Raw genomic sequence first — 22,995 nt, 5'->3', positions numbered from 1 at the left:
ATCAAGTGGTCGTATGCAAAAAATTATTTGTTGTAAACTTGTTATAGGTCTTCAAAGAAGAAATATTAATATTTTCCTGATAGTGATATCAAAGTTCATTGCACTGGCTCCACTGACATTCTTCTTGAGAGTAGTTACAGCAATAGAGGATTCAAAAACCATCCAAGTCTTCCTGTAACATTGTAATGTTTGTTAGAGTTTGGATAGCATGTGCTTATGTTGCTTTTCTGCCTTTGAAAAACCTCACATTTAGAATCTTTTAATTATAAGAGTCACTAGAAAACTGCCTATAATTACAGCAGTCATTCTGGAGAGGTCATGCTGACTTCCTGACCATGCTAATTAATTAACAAAGGTATGCATAAACCATCCAAAACCATTTAGCAACCTTGCCTGTTCAGCAGATTCCCAAGCCAGTATTTAAAGCGTTGCCAGATTCCCCACAAAACATGGAGCGCTTTTCTCCCAGTTCATCTCATGAGTAGTCACAGTACCAAAAATGGAATTCAGGTTGGAGAAAGATGATCTCGGGCACAGAGTGCGACCTGTTTGACCCTGTTGGGCACATTGCCTTTTCAGTTTCCTTGCTGCAACTGTGCACATCAAAATTGTCAAATTTTGTTCAATTTTTTGTTCAATTCCTGGACATGAGGGAGAACAAGTGTCCTTTATATCTGCTTCCATGTCTGTAACTGACTGAAAGTAGTTGTAGGTGAGAGAAGTCAATGAACCAAGGTTACCTTGGCCTTCTGGTAACCAAAACTTTCTGCTTTCATTGCAACTGTCAGTTTCCAGGAAAACTGGTCAGCTCCATTTAATAAATAACACTAATTAATTTAGTGTTTTTACTGTGTTTTACAAATTTTTACTGGTACAAGGCTGTGGTGGCACTTTGTGGAGCTCTTCTTCAGTGAGTGGCAAGCAGAAGAAAAGGCTGGGCCATCTATTGTTGTTACCATGGTACTAAGCTAACAGCTGGCAGCAACAAACACAAATAGGCTCTTTTTTGTCTTCTTCCTTCACAGAGAAATTAAGGCTATGATAGTGAACTTACATATTCCATGTCACTGTTTAAGGGTGCTAATCCAGGGTATTGTACTTCTCTACACAAATGTCCTGCAAGAGTTATTTCTCTGTTTCCAATCAAAGCACCAGGTAATGTTCAGTAGGGGTGAGGGGGTAAGAGAGCTGGGAAAAAAAATTGTTCTTTATCTTATAACTCTCTGTTTCTTGGCAGTTGGGAGATGTGTGTCTGGTAAATGAAATACTTGTTAATATTCCAGTGTTTTGCTGGTTAAGAAACCCCCACACACTGGTTTGCTTATGTAATTATGAACATTGATAAGGCCTGCAAAAATGCTGTTGACAGTCAGGAATTGGCAATAGGAGCGTGGATCCAAGTCCAGTGTCAGCATAGTGTCACCTTCCCCTAGTGGAGAGTGGTCTCTGTCAATTTGTGTTGTCCCAAGAGAATTTGAAATTTAAGAAGGACCACACTAATCACTGCAGTTGTTCTATAGTGCATCTCTGGTGCTGAGGCCTGGTCAGATCATCATTCTAGCTTGGATGTCATTGTTTAATACCAAGCACAGATATTTCTCTGGGTCTGCACTGCTGCACCAAATAGCCATCAGGGCAGTGCTAAGTGGCATGTACATTTTTCTCTTGCCATAGTCCAACAAATCTTCATAAAAAGCAGTTAGTCTCCTGCCAGAGATACTTATGTTCCAAGTTCTCAGTTTGGATCTCATATAAGGTGGTGCAGCTTAGACCTGACTCAGACCTCAGTAGGTGTGTGATGATCTGCTCTTACTAAGGTAAATGGGCCACTTGTTCAGCATTGTTCAAAGCCTGTTTTCACAGATTTTCATTTGTCAGTCACCCCAGGTACGTGCGCTCAGTTTTTTGTCAGTCCTCTTTATTGAAGTATAACAAATGCTGCTTATTTACCTGTTGTTTAAAGCTGGTTTTAGCCAATTTTAATGTTTCAACAATTTTTCAACATGTTGAAAAAGTTTGTGAAAATTGTATTGCAGCAAACTGCATTGCATTGGAGTGCCTACTACAATAACCCAGAGCACGTGAAACTTCTCATAAAACATGATTCAAATATTGGAATTCCTGATATTGAAGGGAAAATCCCACTTCACTGGGCAGCTAACAACAAGGACCCTAGTGCAATCCACACAGTGAAATGTATTCTGGTAAGAAAGTCTACTATATATGTATATAACATTTTCTGTCCTTCCTACTTTCCTCTGATAGAAGTATTTTTTTTTATTCTCTTAAGATTTCTCATTTTCATCCACTGACTTTTTAAGAATGAAATAATTTGCTTTTTCTAATATCCAGAACTTTGTAAGAAATAATCCTAAATATTTTTGCTCTCTCAAAAAGAGTCTATTTTGAGTTCTATGGGTGAATGTCTTTGCTCTAAGTCTTGTAAGGGGAGGAGGAGGGGAAAGACTTAAAAGTTTTCATGGATAAAATGGCCAGTCATATTGCTCATTTCAGTTCCATTTTGCACACTGATTTCTTTGTTAGGTGTCTTTCCTTCATTTTTTTGAAAGTTTATGTCTAGTTATCTGTACTGAAAATTTTAGTTTAATTTTTCAAGTTAGAATTCTGGGAAATATTTGATCAATTGTCAGTCAGCCCACAATCAGTTTTCTGAGAGACTTTTCTACGTAATTTTGTGTATGAATTTAATACTGTTTCCTTGATAGCATATTTTATCCTTCTGCAATATTTGAGTTTAACTTCTGCAATGACAGCTATAATTGGAACCATGAAATCATATGCTCAGCTTGATTTTTACCTTGATTTTTATTTTGTGAAAATTTCTGAGCTTCACTAACATGGAAAGAAACAGAAGCCTCAATTTAAATTTTCTGTCACATTAGAACAATCTTCCTGTATCTTTGTCTTTCAAAAGTCTTTCAGAAGTAGACACATAGTGATTGTACTTTAACTACAAGGACTTGTATGTCTGTCTGCCTGATTAGCTGGCAAGCTGAGACCTTAAATATGAAAATGAAAACTTTCTTTGCTTGTTTTCAAATCACACTGACAATCTTACTGATACTTTTTTTACTATAAAAAATAGTTTTAGAGAATTTTCCAGCATCAAAGAGATTGTATTTCTGTATTACTGCTGATTATTCAATATATTTGTAATCTGTATCCAACTGTGAAATAATTTGTTACAAACAAAATTTTGCCACAAACTTTGAATTTGTATCTATTTTTCTGCCACACTGGAGAAGTAAACTTGCTTCAGAATACATGCAGATTATTGTATTTAACTACAGACTTTTTCAAACATTAGGTAGTCAAAAGACAAATATTTTTTAAAGTTATGGTGTGTTGGGCTCAGACAACAGCCTCACAGCCACTCATCCACCTGCCCTCTTTCAAGGCAGAGAAAATAGAAGGAAGGCAAGAAGACTTGTGGATGAAGATAATGCCAGCCCAGTATAGAAAGCAAGAGATGCATGCAGAAAAGGAAATTTATTCACTCTTCCCATCAGCAGGCAGATGTCAGCCACTTCCAGGAAAGTGGAAAAAAAGCTTCAGCATGCTTAAGCATGCCTGGGAAAACAAATGGTGTAGCCATGAGCATCCTTCCTACCCTCCCGTTGTCCCTGAGTTTATTTGCTGAGCATGATATTACATGGTATGAAGTATTGCTTAGGTCAGTTCGTGTCAAATGTCCCAGCTGTGTCCTGTCCCAGTTTCTTGCCCCCCCCCCAGCCCATTCACTGGGGTAAGCAGGGAAGCAAGACATGAAAAAGAGGAATGAATCCATGCTATTCCACAATAGCCAAAACATGGGTGTGTTATCAACAGTTTTAATCACAAATACAAAGCCCAGCTGCTGCAAGGAAAATTAACTCCATCTCAGACAGATGTACTAAAAAAGGTCAAAAATACTTGTCCCCATACTGAAAGTGTTCTCAAAGATTCTCTTTAGGTAATCCAGAATCATGATCATGTCCAGGATTTTTGGAGAACTTTTTTGGTTTGTTTGTGTTTGTAGTTTTTTTAAACTCTGACAATTAAAAGAATCAGAGAATGGTTTGAGTTGGTACGAAACTTTCGAAGATCATCTTGTCCAGCCATGGGCAGGGACATCTTCAACTACATCAACTTGCTCTGGGCCCTGTCCTGCCCCTTGAACTCTTCCAGGAATGACGAATCTACAGCTTCTCTGGGCAATTGTTCCAGTGCCTCACCACCCTCACAGTAGAATTTCTTCCTAATATCCAGTCTAAACCTACTCTCAGTTTGAAATCATTCCCCTTTGTCCTGTCACTACATGCCCTTGTAAATAGTCCTTCTCCATTTTTCTTGTAGGCCCCCTTTAAGTACTGGCAGGCTGCTGTAAGGTCTTCCTGCAGCCTTCTCTTCTGCATGTGAGAACTCTCTCAGCCTTTCTGCAAAGGAGAGGTGCCCCATCCTCTAATGATCTTGGTGGCCTCTTCTGGACTCACTCCAGCAGGTTGATATCTTCCCTGTGCTGGAGACCCCAGAACTGGATGAAGTACTCCAACTGGAGTCTCAGGAGAGGAGAAGGGAGGAGCAGAATCCTCACCCTCAACCTTCCAACCACACTGCTTTTGATGCAGCCCAGAACACACTTGGCTTTCTGGGTCACAAGCACTCATTGCAGGCTCTAGTCCAGCCTCTCATCCTTTACCCAGCACCCCCAAGCCCTTCCTGGCAGGGCTGCTCTTGATCTGTTCATCCCCCAGCCTGTGTTAATACTGGGTTTGCCCTGACCTGGCTGCAGCACCTTGCACTCAGCTTCATTGAACTTCATGAGTTTCCCAGGGGTCTACTTCTTGAGCTCGTCCAGGTCCCTCTGGATGGTGTCCCATCCTTCAGGCTTGTCAGCTGCACCACTCAGCTTGGTGTCATCTGCAGACTTGCTGAGGGTGCACTCAATCCCTTCACCTGTGTCATTAATGAATACATTAAATCTCACTGGTCCCAACACAATCTCCTGAGGGACATCGTCATTATCCACTGGGACATTGAGACATATCCATTGCTCTGTATGCAACTGTCCAACCAATTCCTTATCCATCAAACAGTTCAACCATCAAATCTCTCCAATTTGTAGACAAGTGTTGTGGGTTGGGTTTATTTAGTCAGATGTTTTATTAATGTTAGTTAGGTTTGTTCCTTGTACTTCCCTATTTTTCCCTCACAGTGGTTTGTTCCAAGTTGTTTACCCTGAGAGTTCCCGCCACTCGGATCCACAGTAACCTGTCAATCTTTTCACCTCTCCCTGTTTTCTCCTTATTTAGTCCCATCAGTCAAGGTTTGCCACTCCCTGTCAGTTGTCAATCTTGTAACCACCCCCAGCTTCTTCAAGAAAGTTCTGTATCAATCACCCCACCTTAGCCTTTCTATTTGTCCCAGGACTCTGTACCCACCACTGTTATGTTACCATTGGTTGTTATAATCAATGTCATTCCTTTATCGTTTATCCCCATTGGGTGAGCCAGGTTTCCACCCCTGTCCGCCCACCCCTTATTTAACCTGCTGCCATTCTTTGTTTCCTCGGAATTTTGTCACTGCATTCACTCCGAGAGCACTTTGTTCCTACCATGCCTGGGGGAATAAAGGCTCTTTAGGCTCGCAAACAAGTGTTCTTCTCTCATCTCTTCATCTCCTCTCAGCGTGTGAAGCTACCAAAGCTGCGTTACCCACGCCGCAGCGCTCAGCACTACCAGGGTGGCAGACACCGTTCCCCTGGGGTGTCCTCTCATGTGGCGGCCACCCGGCCTCACACGGACGGTGCTAGCCAGCGCATCTCGTCTGCCTGAGGTCGTGGAAGGTGGCGCCCAAGGTGGGGCATTTCCGAGCCGCAGAGAGACGCCACCAAGCTGTAGCAGACACCGCCGTCTCTGTGTGGAAGTGCCCCGTGCTGGACTGAAATTCAGGGCATCGGTCCTACAGATTATAGTCAGTGAAAGCACCACCGCCCTCGAGGGACCATGCAGATTTTTGTCCTGCCGTGCCCACGAGGGAGGAAGGCGTAACTTCTCACTGGCCGCGGATGACTACGGGAAGCCGCCTTTGAGAGCGAGGACCCTCGCCACAGTTTTATTTTTGAAGCACGCCAGTTGGGTAAGTCTTCGGTGGCTGGGATGGACCCAGCCGGGCTTCCCTCACTGGGTGTGGGCTGGCCACGCTCCCAAGGCCAGGGGACACACCATGCACAGCGTGAGTGGTCCGCTGCTGGCAGCTTCGGCCCCTTTTACTTTTTATTTGTTCTTTTCCTGCGGCAAGTGGGTGGGATAGTGTAAGTGAACAACAGACAAGGACAGTGTAGGGGGCTGCATCAAAGGCTTTGCAGCAGTCCAGAAAAATAACATCCATAGCCATTCCACTGGTGTAGTCACTCCATCATAGAAGGCCACTGGGTTAATCAGGCATGCCTTGGTGATCACCAGGTCCAGTGTCACATTCCCTCTGTTAGGGCTGTCTGTCACCTGTCTTTAGAAGTTATCCTCCATTCATCCCAGGAGCCTCCTGGATTCCCTATAACTCACCGTGCTGCTTCTCTGACAAATGTCAAGGTGGTTGAAGTTCTCCAGCATGACAAGAGCCTCCAGCACAATGCCTCCTGCAGCTGGAGCAAGAAGGCTTTGTCAGAGGCTCCCCTTGGTCAGGCAGCCTGTAGTAGACACTGACCACAGGGTTCCCTTTATTGCCTCAGTCTCTGATTCCTGCCTACAGGCTTTCTACCTGCTCATGGCTGTTCTTCAGGGACAACACGTTGCACTCTATCCATCTGTTGTAAAGACTTTGACTCTCCTTCCTGTCCTGTCCCTTCTGAGCAGCCTGTAGCCACACACCAGTCGTGGATTTGTCCCATCAAGTTTTAGTAGTGGCAACTTGGGTCATAGCTTTCCTCTGGAGGCTTTCAACTCCTCCTGTTTGTTGCTCATGCTGGATGCAGTGGTATAGAGGCACTTTGGCTGGGCTGAAAAGAGTGTATTCTTGATTTCATCTAGGCTTTTTTATGCATCAGCTTAATTGTTTATATTGCAATTAGTTACGTCTATAGGTGCTTAATAATGGAGTAAGTTAATAACAAGTTTAAATGAAAAAATAATTTAGCTATGCTAAATTAAAGTTGATGATAGAGGAATGTTGTTATTAGGTAATCCATCTGTTGACTGAATTTTTTGTTGAGTATAAATACCTTTTTGTGGTGATAGTGGTGGTGCCCTGAGTTTAATGCTGTAGTAAGAGCTTCTCTCCAAATTGAAGGATTTTTCGTACTTGTGTTGAAGTGACAGAGCTTCACAGCACAGCACAGACACAGCAGAGCTCACAGTCTTCCCCTCCTTTCTTAGCTGCTTTTTGCCATATTACCCAGTTCCAGCTCTATAGTCTAAGCATCATGTTTGATTCTCATTCCTTTCTAGGTCTTCTAACTTTACAGATTTTCACATTCCGTATTGTATTGCTAATGGATGTACCCGTAAAGTGAAAATTTCTGTCATCTTGCGTCTTAACCTATAATTGCATTTTTAAGTTTGTAAAAACACTGTCTTGTGGTGATAGCAATATAAAAGGCAAGCATCTGTATCACTGTTGCTTCCCCATTTTTAATCACATCTAGCCAAACCATTTGTCTTTGCTTTCTCTAAGCACTGTGCCATTGCTCAGACAGCAGTGAGGTATCAATATCGACTTCCAGACTACCTTTGGTGCCTGCTGGCCGAGTTATGAAAAACAACACTGCTGTTGTTTCTCTCTTGTTATCTTTAACACTGTGGAAGAATTCCCCAGAAAACTATTTTTTTCTCTAGTATCCTACTTGGAATTCTCCAGTGCTGCTTTAGGAAAACCTGACAGAAGTTAAGCTACTGGTTTTATCGAGACCACAGTCTATGGTACTGAAAAATATTGTCTTGTTTTTCTGTACTTTGCCCTTTGGGTGTGGCCAGATATTGCCTCCTGTTTATAAATTCTTAAAATTAAGGGTCATATTTCTTTTTGATATTTGTATAGTACATAGTCCATTGGTATTGTCAAAATAATTAATTATGAGAAGAGCTCAGCTGAATGCTGAGAAAGTAGGTTGGGTGTGCAGGGGTGACAGGCACAAATTGGTTATATCTGATATGGAAATCCATGAAATACTGCCAAAATGGAACTCGACATATGTAGAAAGTAAATATGTGAAGTAGAGAGAAACTCTAATCTGGAGATCCTCTCCTGGTCAACTTCCTTTTCCACCTTTCCAGATTGTGCTTAGTTACGTGAAAAACGTTGGGAAGATTTAAGGAGAAAATAATAGAATAAGGTTCCATTATTATGATGGAAGCAACTGCTTAGAACTCTCTGTCTATTTTGTATCTCTTCTCTTTATTTATTCTTCATGGTAAGAGACATGACATTTGTTTATACCACACTTTCCATTATTGCCTACAATTCCATTGTTCTAATTGCCACAGAAAAATGCTTAGCTTCTGTTTTTTCTCTGTATTGTGCTTAAAATATTAATACAGTATGACAGTTTAATTATAGCTAACCAAACCCACTTAAAATCTAAAGAAATTATATTCGTGAATGTAGGCAGAAACAGACCTAGAAAATTTTAATTTAGGTGGCCAAAAAATTCAAAACACATGAATACTTTTAGACTAGAGTATAAATAGTGGCTTTGTCATTGGAGAATCTGTACCATAACAAAATAGCACTTTTGAGTATGGGGGTATTTCTTGGCAACATCAATGACTTTAAGCCAGGAGTTTTAGGATTAATTTATTTAGGATGTTGTTGTGCTTCTGGGAGGCTTGAAAATTGGCTATCAGGATTACATCAGCAAATTATAAGTGAAGAAGTATTTGTTTTATTGTTTGTCCATTTTATTCAAACACATTTTCCTCTGGTGGACTTAGAATTTCAGTAATAACTTCTGTGCCTATCATAATTCATGTTTAGCCAGTCTTAAAAGTGATTCTCATAAAATGAATTTTTGCAGTAGGCTCTATGCTCCCCCTGCTGAGCTCTATGAGTAGACAAAAAGTAAACATATTTCTCTCGAGAATTATTGAAGTTAGGGAACAACATACAAGTTTTCACTGTAGCGGTTCAGGTAAATGCTTTTGAATGCTTATCAAAAGAAGTGTTACACATGCTTTGATTATTGTGGTTTGTGCATGTAACAATGTTTAGTTTGATTGCATTTTTAGCTGAGAGTCATATTTATCATTTTTTTATGTTTTTAATAGATTATTTGTTATTGTACTGGTGACTACATATATTAGTGAACTCCAGTGTGTTTTAAGTATGTTAATTTTTGACTCTAACAAAACATGGCTGACAGCACTGATACCTAATCTAAAATTGATAACAGTTTTTTTTCTGAGATGGGCAACTTAATTAGCATTTTATTAGCATTGGCAGATATTATTGCTCAGTTACTGCCCATCATCTTTGAAAAGTCATGCAGAACAGGAAAGGTGCCTGAGGACTGGAGGAAAGCCAGTGTTACTCCAGTGTCTTGAGAAAGGGACCAGAAGGACAGCCCAGGAAACTGTGAATATCACCTCAATCCCGGTAAAGGTGATGAAACAGCTCCTCCTGGATGTCATCTCTAAGCATGTGAAGGAAAATAAGGTTATTAGTAGTCAACACAGATTCACCGAGGGGAAATCGTGCTTGACCAGTAAGAGAGTCTTCTGTGATGGCAGGACTGGCAGGGTAGATGAGGGAAGATCAGTGGGTGTTGTCTACCTTGACTTCAGCAGGGCTTTTAACACTGTCTCCCATAACCTTGTCATAGGTGAGCTCAAGGAGGGTGGGTTCTCTGAGTGGGCAGTGGGTGTGTTGAGGACTGGCTGAATGTCAGAGCTCAGAGGGCTGTGATCAGTGGCACAGAGTCTGGTTACGGGCCTGTATCTACAAGTGTTCCCCAGAGGTCAGTACTGGGGCTAGTCTTTTTCCATTTATTTGTTAATAACGTGGATGAAGGGAAAGTATCCTCAGCAGGTTTGCTGATGATATAAAACTGGGAGGAGTGGCTGATACACCATCCTGGTGGGCTGCCAGTCAGTGGGACCTGGGCTGGCCAGAGAGTTGGGCAGAGAGGAGTCTCATCTGAGCTCAACAGGGGCAAATAGAGCATCCTGCACGGCGGGAGGAATCACGCTGTGCACCAGTAGAAGGACCTGGGGCTCCTGAGGCACAACAGGCTGTCCCTGAGGCAGCAGTGTACCCTGGGGGCCAAGAAGCCCATTGGTACCCTGGGGTGCATTAGGAAGAGCATTCTCAACAGGTTGAGGGGAGGTGATCTTCCCTAGAGGATCAACCCTAGTGAGGCCACATCTGAAATGCTGTGTCCAGGTCTGGGCTCCCCAGTTCAAGAAAGCTCAGGAGTTAGTGGGGAGGGTCCAGCTAAATGCTATGAAGATGAGGACGGGTCCGGAGCATCTCCTTTATCAGGAAAGGCTGAGAGAGCTGGAATCAGCCTGGAGAAAACTGAGAGGGGATCTTATCAATGAGAAATACTTTAAGTGTGGATGTCAAGAGGATGGAGCCAGACACTTTTCAGTGGTGCTCAGCAACAGGATAAGGGGCAATGGGTACAAACTGAAATATGGAGTTCCCATTTGAATATGAAGGAAAGCATCTTTACTGAGATGAAAGGTGACTGAGCATTGGAAGAAGCTGCCTAGAGAGATTGTGGAGTCTTCTTCTCAGGAGATATTTGAAACCCACCTGGACTTAATTCTGTGCAACCTGCTGTGGTTGAACCTGCTGTAGTAGGGGGTTGGATTAGATGACCTCCAGAGATCCTTTCCAGCGCCAACCATTCTGTGATTCTGTCATTTACATGCAGTGTGCAAAGTATGTAGCTCCTTAGATCTAGAAAACTTACATTAACCAAATATTAGGATGTTTATCTTGGCACTGTAAGAAAGTAAACAGTAAGAAACAAAGATTCAGGGCACTGCAGAGTTGAAGTTACTACTGCTGTATTCATTTAGCCAGATTGCACTTAGAAAATATAGTAAAATATTACTCTAAATGTTTGGGGGGTTTTGAGGGTTTATTTATTCATTATGTAGAAAATATAGATTGTACAACTTTGGTCAATCAATATTTGCATAGAAAACCATAATTCTGGAATTTCCTTTCTTCTTCTTGATTTATTGTTCTCAGTGTTAGGTATTTGTTTTCTGTGTAATAGTGACTGCACATCAAATAATGCAAATGCAAGTGATTCTACAGCCAATTTGTGTACCTGGTGGAGTCAAAAGGAAATATTGCAGTTAGTTTAGTGAGAAGGGGGTCAGGAACTTGCTTTAACAGTTAACAAGCTGCACTTAACATAATCCCTTGCTTCTCTTTCATAAATGTATTGTGAAACATAGTGTGACTCTGTTTTCAGGAGGATTGCTTTTCTCACTTATCATGGTTTAAAATCCCCTCTAGTGTTGAAAGTTAAAAATCTCAGGATTACATTCCCTTTTAATTCTGCACAGGGTTCCCATGATTTTACAGAATTTTTCTGAATTCTTGGAGATAGAAAAACAGACTCACTCACTCTGGTTTACTTAAACTCTTGTTTTGACAGTCTGCTTCTACTCTAGATGTTTAGTGTCCTGCATCCCGAGTTTCTACTGTATTATTGTTTACCACTTTTTTTGGTAATACCTCTTTTTTTTCAGAAAAGTGATGTTTAAAGTTTGTGTTTCATGGGCCTTTATGATATTTGCCATTTGAAGATCTCTCAGATGCTAAGATGATGTTCATTTGTACCTGCTCTGCTCTTTTGCCTGAAAAAGAAAGTCACAAACAGAAATCTGTATAGAAAAACATTTGAGAGATGAAATTATCACAATACAAAACTATATAGCTAGGGACCTTATGTGAAAGTAATTTAGCATATTTTTTAAGAAAAGGTGATGAAAAGTCAAGTTATATCTATTAATGCCTGTGTTACATGATCAAGTGACTAATCATGAAACTTTAAAAGACTTTTTAAATTCAAAATTAAGCCCATTAGAAGCAGATGCATTATTAGAAATGCTCTCTCACTTCTATCCTGGCAGCTAAAGATGTAGACATCTCCTTTGGAGATGCTTTAGGGGTATAAAATGCTAGAAGAATATTATAATGAAAGTCATAGAATTAACTTGTGCAAAAAGGGAAGTGTGGTTGGAGAAGATCTGAAGATATATATGTCATTTTCAACTTGTAAATCGTGTAAGAATTTCTAGTTACTTTCATAACAGCCAGAGTTAATCTTTTAAAGATCTGCTTAAGGAACCAAGTGCACAGCAGACTGGTAAAACTATGGGGTATGTACCAGAAATCTGGTCTTGTACAGTAATTAAGTATAAAAAGCATTCCATAAGAAATACTTGAAAGTAACCTATACTGTAACAAAAGCATTTGGTTGTAGAGCTACATTCTACTGAACAAGGACAGTGTATCTCTCTGAAAAAGCATCTGTAAAGATTGTATAGGTTTTCTCTTCAATTTAAATATTCTTAAAATTTTGTTGTTTCTTTTTTTTTTTTTTTTTTTTAAAGGAAGCTGCACCTACAGAATCTCTTCTGAACTGGCAAGACTATGAAGGACGAACTCCTCTTCATTTTGCAGTTGCAGATGGGAATGTAGCAGTTGTGGATGTCCTGACCTCCTACGAAGGCTGCAATGTGACATCTTATGACAACTTGTTTCGAACTCCCCTCCACTGGGCAGCCTTACTTGGTAAACTTGACACTGCTGAAGTCACTTAGTCATTAATTAACTGTACTGTTTAATCTTTGTCTCTGATTTTTATTTAATTCCAGCCTGGCAGTATAACTAATCTTTTAGACCAATAAGAGTTTCTGCTCAACCAGGATTAGAAGTTTGTGTGTAGACTGCTTATTTTAGCTTCAGATTCTCCAGAGCACTGTACAGTGCATTACTTCAACAGGTTATATATGCTGATGATTTAAGAACAGTTAGGGCATAATGAGATTGTTCTTGCATATGCAGCTTTGATCATAGGTTAAAAAACCCAGATACTCTGGAACAGTGGTGTCTGAAGTGGGGTATGCACAGCCCAGCATGAGAGCAACACAATCTATGGGAGTGCATGAAGAAAATATCAGAGTTTATTTCTTATCTGAAAAGATAACGTGACTAATATTTCATATACAGATTTAAGCTAGTACCCTGTTTGGTCCATATGTAAGATGGACCATGGACCATGCAAAACCACATGGAGGTTTGCAGGGTGCCTGAGGGAGCTGAGCTGCTCCACAATGCAGAGTGGTTGATGGTGGCATCATGAGTCACATGCTCACTTTCAGCCTGTTGTGAGGTACTGCAGTTTGTGTCTGTCTGGTTAAATGGATTTATGGTTATATCATCTAGTTTTTATTAAAATACCCCTCACAAACTAAATAAGGGCCTTAAGAAGATTCCCACAAAGAAAATGCAGATACTCTGATAATGCCAGCACAAGTAAACAAAAAAAAAATGGCAGAGTTCACACTTCTAGTATGAGCTCTTCATCAGACACGCTATGACAATCTAATCAGATCTGACAATGAGTTTTATTTGTATAGAGTTTTTCTCTGTTTAGATTGTTACTCTGAGACTCAGATGCTCTGTAAATTGTAACCTTGCATATGTGAATTTTGATTTGTATTTACAAAAACTAGATCCTTGCAAAACAAGTTAAAATATGATTAAATGTAAATAGTCTAAGTGCAGGGAAACACAACCCGTAAAATGACAGACACAAAAATAATATGATTTAGAAAATTTGCCTCCTATTTCCATTCAGGAGGAAAAAAATAACCACTGGATAAAAGAATCTTCAAACAGTCTCTCTCCCCTTTTAACTGGCTTCATCCCAATGATCCTTTGGGACATTGCAGACAAAGAATGCCAATATAAGAATCAGATGTTCACTGGAGTGAATTACAGCAACTCCAGTGGCAATATACATGTAGTTTGATTGTGTTTATTAAAAACAAAAAAGAGGGAAGGGGGTTCTCAAGTTTGTATATATGTAGAGATATTGAATTTTAGCAGAAAAATTGTGAAGCATTTTAAGTGCCATAGGATCAGTTTTCCAAAGAAATAGTCATTATCACTCGGTTCTGTCCAAGAAGCAAAATTTATTCTGTTTTGAAATTTAAGAGAGAAGTTTTGTCTGTTGTAAAAATGGATTGTCTAATCAATGTATAATAAAGGGGGAAGATGTGCCAAGACCTTCGGACTACATTGTGAACCTGATGAGGTCTCTAGGTGGCATATGCTCTTTGGGAATTTCTGGTTAATAAATCATTATTAATTTTCAGGGTTATGGTTTTAAGTTGAAGGTAATGTTCTATGTAGGTGTTAAAGAGAGTATGATATTACTATATAGGTTAACAACAGGCGATTTAAAGCAGTGCAGGGATGCTGCCACAACTTTTCTTAGATGTGATGGATGGCATGTGACTGCATCTTAAGGGAATTGTTGCTCTTCTTACCTTTTGTTTTTGTGTAGATAAAAGTCTCACCCAAGTTACATCTCTTCTAAGTACAACAGAAATGACAATTCTTGACCTCAAGAAATGAGTTTTAATGTCTAGATTAATGACCAAACAAGATCCACCTTTGCACCTATTTCTTTACTGTTGCACTCAATGCAATTTTTTTTTTTCAACTCCCTCAAGCCTTTTTCTTATAAATAATTTAGCTAGACCTCCTGTCCTGATTATGAAGTTAGGTTCCCTTTAGCTTGTTGTCTGTCCTGAAAGTTCAGGAATCTTTTTTTTCAGGCTCAGGACTCCTATGGTTTTTCTGCTAGGATTCCACTCCAAAGCAACTTCTTCCAGTGAACCTCAATTTAATTCCTATACTCTTCAGGTGGGAATAGCATAGCAACATTATATCTCTTCTTTTTGGTTTTGTTTTTGTTTTTTTTTTTTCTTGTAGGAAGGGACAGAATAATGTGACATTCTGTATCCAGGGTTCTCTTAATGGCTAAAAAGAAAGAGGAATATTCCTGTACACCCTAAGGGCCCTAGAAAGAAAAAATGCACACATAACTCTTCATCCTTTTTGACCCAAGTTACCATTTTCTCTCATTTCTGATACTTCGGTACATATAAAGTCTCAAATTGCCATTTCACAAAAGAGGGCTTGTCTAGTTCTCCATGTCTTAGGTTTTTAAGAGCTACAGACCACAACTGTATCACAGCTTCATTCTGTAACTGTTGGTGTTTTCATTTAAAATAATCTACTCCTAGCAGGAAGGTTTACCTACCTTTTTATTTATTTTAAAGTGATTCAAGACAACTGTGCAAAAGTAACAAGCTGCAAAATTGATTGCTTTTCTGACATATGAGGTACTGGAGGTTTTCACCTGTAAAATCAGAGTGGTTTTATAGTCTTGCTTGAAATACCAAATCTTTAAGATACTCTGTGAGCTGCATATGCCAACAGACACAAGTATATGAAAGGATTGGTTGACTTCAGTGGCAATATACTGTATTTGTCTTTGTTTTCCTGTCTGTGAAGTGAATATAAACTTTACCCATCCTCCAAAAGTGTTGTGATTTTAATCTCAAACTTTTAAAATATGTTTTTATGGAAGGAGTTGTGTGTGAGCTTTTTTATAGCAGCTGGTAGTAGACTAGTCTCTGATTTTGCTATTCATTCTCAGATTAAATTTTGGTTAAATAAAACCTAAGTGAAGAATTTACACTTGATTTCTGTAAAACAGTATGATGTGAAATGAAATTGTCAACATTGGTTTAGCATGTCTTTTAATGCAGATGGACAAATGCTCATCATCATCAGCCTATGCTCACTTTACTCTTTCTGACTGACCTGTCACTCAAATGCAGCATCTCAATTGAGTTATAAGCTTTTTCTGGAAATATCCAACCAATTCATTACAAAGTTAATAGCATAGCTGTCTGGCCAGTTATTGCTGGTTTCTTTATTTAGGGAAAAGCTCTAGATTTTTGTTAAAAGAAATGTTGTATTTATCAGTCATTCTGATTTATAGATGCCCCCTAAAAATGGCAATACAGAGTATGGCACTGGAGCATTATTGGAAAGAAAGTACATGCCACACTTATTAGTTCAAATATCAAGTCTTATGTTTCTCTCTTACATTTAAACTATAATGGCTACAATGCAAATATGTGACTATTTATGAAAGTATGTTCATTTTCTTCTGTTTTGTTGGAGTTTAGGTTTTTTGTTTGTCAGCAGGATTTTTAAACTTTTTTTTAACTAAGCTTTTTATTGACTTTAGGATTTGATACAAATTTGTTTTTATTATATTATTTTTTTTTCTCAGGTCATGCACAGATTGTCCATCTCTTACTAGAAAGAAATAAGTTTGGAACTATCCCATCTGATAGTCAAGGTGCAACACCCCTACATTATGCAGCACAGAGCAACTTTGCTGTAAGTAGAACATACCCTAAATGTGAAGTAAACATATTTTACTGAAATCTTTATAGTTTAGCAGAGTGTTTGAGTTGTTTTTGAAATCATATAAACACAGTGTTGTTGGCATGAGTCAATTCAGAGTTCTCCTATGTAATCTGATACAAACGTGGTTAATTTCAAACTATTAAAAGATAGATGTACAAAAACTAACTTTCTGTACCAAAAAGGCCCTTTGAGCTATATGTTTGCATCACAAAACACAATAGCCATTCAGTTACTTCAACAGAAAGCAGAATGACACCTACTATTTCACAGTGCTTTCAGGTTTTAGGGCTCATTATAATGAAGTCTAAGCAGTTAGAAGGTATCTAGGGTAAGATGACCTGTAGGAGTATTTGCACAGCTGCTGCAGGACCAGTCAAACCAGTCTTTGCATTCAAGAAAGTAATTAATTTATGAATATTGGGCATTATGAATGAACTGTTGTTTCATGAAGCACGGCTGAAGAGTTGAGTGCCTTTTGTCATAATTCTTCAGGATCACTATATTTTTAAAATTTTTAGAAATATTTTTTAAACTCAGACAACAAAGAACGTTGGTTTCTCAGACAGCTTAATTCTTATACTTTGGTATAATAGGTAATTTTTTTTTTTCCGGAGTAAGATCCAAGATACAGTAGAGCCAAGCATAAAACTCAACACTTCAATGATTGTCAGTCACAGATGTTGCATAAGTAGTTCTCAAGCACTGGAAATTAAAAAAGCTTTTCTTAAGCTCCTTTACCTCTCACAGTTTTCATACCCTCCCTTTACAGAAAGGTTTATTTAGTGCCTAATTATTGTAATAGTTATGTAGTCCACATTGCAACATTTTCTTAGCAAGGATAGTAATTTGGGTCTTTCTTGCATACCTACATGTTAACAAGGCAAATAAAAAAGGAGAATTTAAAAACCCTTGAGAACAATTCAAGTTAACAAATCTAGAAGTAGTATTGAAAGAGGGAATAGACCAATATCTTTGCTCCCTAGTGAGAATGTGTTTTGGGGCTTTGGTGGGGTTTTCTTGGAGGTGGTCTTACTAAGACCATCCAGATATTTTTTAAATTCAGACTTTTATTGAAGCATATCTCTCTATGTAAACTTCACTTTAAAGAGTTTTTTGTTGATGCTGACTTTTGTCAGTTTAGGGCTGTGTACAATTTGGGCCTAACTCATACATTTAAAATTTCTGTGTTGTAAAAGCCTTTCTTTCTTGTTTGAGTTAGACTCATAGAAAAGAAAAAAATGTATTTACCATCTGGTGATTATCTCCACATTCTTTTATCTTGTTTTTTTCCTTTTCTATATTGATGTATTCCTAAAAAGATTTTTCTTTCCTTGGTCTTGATTCAGTTGAATGAAACATCTTCATTATGTTGCTGCCTTTTGATCCCATCAGCCAGCCAAACTGTGATATCATCCGTGTTTTAAGGGGAAGTAAAATACATGGTGGAATCAGACATTCTTTTGTAATTTTCCGTACTTACAATGAATGTACTGTTTCCCATCTTGCATGAAAAATCACACAGGAGAATTTCATTCAGATCTGCAAGCCTCCTTTAGATACAATATCACTGAGTAATTCCCACCACTGCACTCCATACACATGGTCAAACAACTGAGTGGAGATACATCCATGTTTGTCCTGGCAGTAGCACCTCTATACTCATGGTTTGAGAGCCACATTGTTGTTCTATTCTGCCCAACTTTGGTTAGGTGTGGTTTTTCTCAGTTAAAATGTGATGTTTCTTAGTCTCTAACAAGAAAAAATTTGTTCTTTTGTATTTATGGTAAATATTTGCATGGCTTTCAGTTTTATTTACCTTGCTATCTTGTTCTTTGTTCTGTTTCTCTGTGGGTTACTTACTATAATATGACATTTTTGGGTTTTTTAAAGATTGAAGAGGATCAGCCAGCACTTAATGTATGTGAAGAATTTGTTCCCTAAGACTAACTTATCCCCACTTACTATAGGCAGGAAAAGTTCTAGAAGAAATGACATTAGCCAATATAACCACCCAAATTTAGATGTCTTGGGTATCCCAAGGAGGTCCCAAGAAACACTGCTGTTTAAATTTTTGAACTTCATGTGTGAAGGAAGATCAGAGGATCTTTATTTCCAGATCACAGAATATTCTGAGTGGGAAGGGACCCACAAGGATCAAGTCCAGCTCTAAAGCAAATGGCCCAAACAGGGATTGAACCCAGGTATTATTAACACCATACTCTAACCAACTGAGCTAAGATGCTCCCTTCATACTGATTTTAGTATGCAGGACTACATTTCTTTTTTCTGGATTTTTCTAGAGGTGTTCAAAACAATGTGCTTTCCTTTCATGTATTTATAGATTGATCTAGTAAATGAAATATGGATACCCCTGCCTTATTTTTAAATATTCAAAAATAATATATAGTATTTTTCAGTTTCATGGTAGCACAGAATTAAATATTTCATGTTTAGCTCTTTCCTTTACTGTTATTTTTCAGCTTTGGTTTTTTTTTGTTGTTGTTTTTTTTTTAATTATTATTATTTTTGGGGTATTTTTTTTTGTTTCTTCCACTTTTTTTAGTAGTATTAGAATACATGTGATCTTTCATAGCAAAATACATGTGGAATTAAATTGATTGATATTTCTATTTCCTGATTTGTTAGTTATCCTGGTGTAATTTAATTTTGTTTTGTTTTCAAGTTGTGGTAACTTCATTTTGAAAAATAATGCTTATAGTACTGTGGGATTTTCTTCTACTTTTTCCAATTAAAAGCTGTAGGAAAGAAAGAGTCATTGAAAGAAGCATTGTTTTGCCAAAACTTAACAGAAAAATAAAATATTTGCATTTTTTTAGAATGTGTGCCTCAGAACTGAAGAAGTGCAGCCTTTGCAGTGCTTTTCACTCTGCAGGATTTCCAGCAGGGCTGAGCCCTGGGAGGGTGCTGAGTTTCTGGCCTAATGAGAGGCTGTTTGTGTCTGAGGTGTAATGGTGGTCAGTGTGAGTACACAGAGAGATAAACTCATGCTGGGTTTGTGTGGAAAGCTTTATGCTTCCATCTCTCCTTGCTTCTGGCTGGACCTTTTCACAATAAACTGTTAGTTCAGACCTAAATCCACAAAGCTGTAAAGATCCTAGATCAGTAGCATAAGATAAATGAGACATTTCCTATTTGTTTAGAGGGATGAAATAGTAAGTAGTAGTTAAAAAACAAATCCAAACTGATCAGTGGTACTTAGGCATTCAAACACCTTCATGGTTAAAAGAATTTAAGTTCATTATAGCCAGGAGATTCTTGTTCTGTCAAGAGCAGTGATAGAGCTATTGTGGGGTCACACAGAGGAAAGGCTAAGATAGTATTAATAATAAAATAGAAATATAAAGTAAAATAATGAAACCTGGGGTTTTTTTCAGGTTTTTATTGGCTGGCCTACCAGTGACTCATATCAGATATTTCCCAGCTGTTACATACATGGCCTTTTAAGGCATTAGATAGAAAAGAGAAAATCTTCCTTTTTATTCTTTTTCTAATAGTTGTGATTTTCTCTCCCTTCCTTTCCTGGGTGACTCTTTAAGAATCTAGCAGCAGGTTAAACAAGTGGACTTGTTTGCTGATAGCTTAATACAAACACAGCATTTAAAGAAATAATTATTTTTTGCCTTGATTTGAGATTTTAGTTTAACAGTTACAGTGGAAAGACTGGACTCAGGTGTAAAGATTTCCTTAATATTTTCTGAAATATAGTATTTCAGTAATTAGTAACCTGATGATGTTATTAAACATTAGGAAATGTGTCTATGTTGACCCCCCTTTTTTTTTTAACAGTCAAAATATTAAAGCTAGGCTAAGTAAAATATTTGCATGTGCAGTTGTATTTATAATTGGAGAGAAAAAAATATACTGGGAAAATATTTTGAAAGAACATTGTTTTCAGGGTAGGTTTAGATTGGGCATCAGAAGGAGCTTCTTCAGAGAAAGGCTGATGGAATGTTGTAATGGGCTGCCCAGGGCAGTGGTGGAGTCACTGTCTCTGTAGGTTTTTAAGGAAAGATTGGGTATGGCACTTAGTGCCATGGTCTAGTTGATATCATGGTGTTGGGTCATAGTTGGACTCGATCTCAAAGGTCTTTTCCAGCCTAAAGGATTCTGTCATTTTTTCATCACAGTATTACAGTCAGGTTTGGATAAACCCACGATATTTTTCCCATTGCTTTCTTCACAGAGACTATGGTGTCTTCTGCTTCCTTGTTACGAACACATCATATTTGACACTGAAAAGAAAAAAGTGTTAAATGGCAGTGTTAAACTCATAGTTAAGGATGCTCTATGATCATTGGTGAGGGAAAAGGCATAGCAGGAGATACAGTGATTCTGTTGAGCAGTTACTCTTTATAAACTTAAAATGAAAAATGAAGCTTTGATTTGCTTCATAAACAGCTACATGAGACAATGGTTTCTTGTTGTTGCAGATTCCTTTTAATGTTAATTTCAACAGTATGTCTTTTCAGGAAACAGTTGAAGTATTTTTGAAACATCCTTCTGTAAAAGATGACTCAGATCTTGAGGGAAGAACGTCCTTCATGTGGGCAGCTGGCAAAGGCAGTGATGATGTCATTAGGACTATGCTGACTTTAAAATTGGATATTGATATCAATATGACAGACAAATACGCTGGCACAGGTAAGATGCTTTACAGTAAAGAGCCACTGTATGTTTCCAATCTGTGTGATTTCCACCAAGAGGAAACATTGATAGAATCTATATTAATATTTTTCTGAATGTGTACTTCAATCCTGAAAACATTTCTGCATTATTGTAATTATATGTGTCAGTCAGTTCTTTGCCTTATTGTGGGAAATAAACAAACCTTTTCTGCACAGATTGGAACAGTTCATTTGAAATGTAGAAAGAAGAAATGTACTGCAATGCTGTTTAGTTAGTTCTGTAGTCCTGTGAAAGGAAGAGCTGTTCTGTAATTTGAAGAATAACATGAAACATAGTTGCATAAAAAGTTCTTCCTGAAAAAGCTTGTTCAAAAATGTATTTGACAGTACACAAATACTTTGAAACAATATGGAGCAAACTAACCACTGAAGTAACTAAATTATCATGAAAATCATTCCATAGTTATTTTTAGAGATAGTGAAATAAAGATTAGAGCTATTGCATTTCTGATGTCCAAACAAGAGATCAAACTTGATATCCTCCAAATTTATCATCCTGTTATCTGCCTGAAACAAAATATAAGTAGGCAACACAGTGTTTCAGCATTCAAGTGTGCAAGTAATGAAATACAGAATTTCCTGTAGTAACTATTAATTTATCTCCTTTTAAAAAAATTAAAGTTTCCTTTGATAATATGCTGGATCTTAACAAAAAGCAATTTACAGTTAACATAAAATTCTGTTTAAATATCTAAATTCTTGTTTTTCTTAAAATGTAACACACACTAAATACATCAGTCTTTCCAAGTTGTGATAGTTTGAAATTTTTGAGTGTAAGAAATAGTGCAACAAATAAAATCTCAGTTTTCATGTTTGATGACATTACAAACGAAATATTCTACAATTTTCATTTTATTTAATCTTTTATCAGTGTCACCTACACTTGCTACTTCATGACAGTTCCCTTCAAATACCTCTCAGTATTTGTTTCGGACCTTAAGGTGCAACAATGTTGTTGTTACTGTGCAAACCTCCTTACAAAGGGGTTTTTTTCTTTGCAGGCAGTAATCGGTAATCACATACTGTGTTTCTGAAATTACTCAGGTGTGGATTTCATGCTTGAATAATTCAGGTGGTTGGGTTTATTATCTTTCAGTCTTAAACCTTTCCTAGCGGTGATATGTAATCACCTTTTAATCTCGGTTTCGTTGTAGGGCTTTTAATCCAAGGAAATGAATGGATTTTCCATTTGCTTGAGAGTGCCGTTGTGTAGAACTCGGGAACAGTCTGGATGTGGGGAGCTGTGCTGCCGAGCAGCCCGAGCTGCATCATTGTGCCAGCGAGTGCATAGCATGGGCTTTATTATAGCGAGCTCTAAACATAAAAGGAAGCGCACCAGTAAATCACTCTCTGATTTTTTTAATTTTTTTTTTCTTTCCAAAGGGCTTTAATCATTCCCAAGTTTTCGTGAGGGAAAAGCAGTGTTGTGTTCGGACAGGAAGCTATGCACTAATAGAAAATAGCGCACATGCCTCCGTGCCTGGGATACAGTTGCTGAGCAGAGTTCAAGGCTGTGTTTTTCTGACTTTTGTGTGCACTCACTTGAGCGCGGTTGTAATGTTGCGTTAAGGCAGCCTTTTGCATTTGCTCAAAAAGAGCAAGCTCTCCATTGAGCTCTGCTAGAACATCGAGACTCTGGGCATTGTGTAGGAGAATGACACCAAGGGAAAGGAATTTCCCTCCTCTCAGAGATCAGCGCTGCAGGAGCATTACAGGGGCAGCTTTATAGCTCTGCCGTCACTGCGCACAATGGAGAGGGCTCTGTCTGTCGGCTGAACAAAGGGCCCATTGTGAGCAGCTGGCTGAAGAATCT

At 38.4% G+C, this 22,995-nt stretch overlaps 1 protein-coding gene across 1 annotated transcript in view; it reads left to right on the top strand.

The window, feature by feature from the left end:
* Nucleotides 1–22,995, top strand: part of INVS (inversin) — an 81,955-nt gene that overhangs the window by 33,015 nt on the left and 25,945 nt on the right. Inside the window, exons 4-7 of the mRNA XM_054002340.1 lie at nt 2,037–2,204; nt 12,570–12,750; nt 16,337–16,446; nt 20,967–21,138. Coding sequence (XP_053858315.1) covers nt 2,037–2,204; nt 12,570–12,750; nt 16,337–16,446; nt 20,967–21,138 — 631 coding nt within the window. The remainder of the gene's footprint in view (nt 1–2,036; nt 2,205–12,569; nt 12,751–16,336; nt 16,447–20,966; nt 21,139–22,995) is intronic.

Source organism: Vidua macroura, chromosome 1, assembly GCF_024509145.1.
Source record: "Vidua macroura isolate BioBank_ID:100142 chromosome 1, ASM2450914v1, whole genome shotgun sequence".
NCBI classification, from domain to species: Eukaryota; Metazoa; Chordata; class Aves; order Passeriformes; family Viduidae; genus Vidua; species Vidua macroura.
This window is presented reverse-complemented; position numbering and strand designations above follow the sequence as displayed.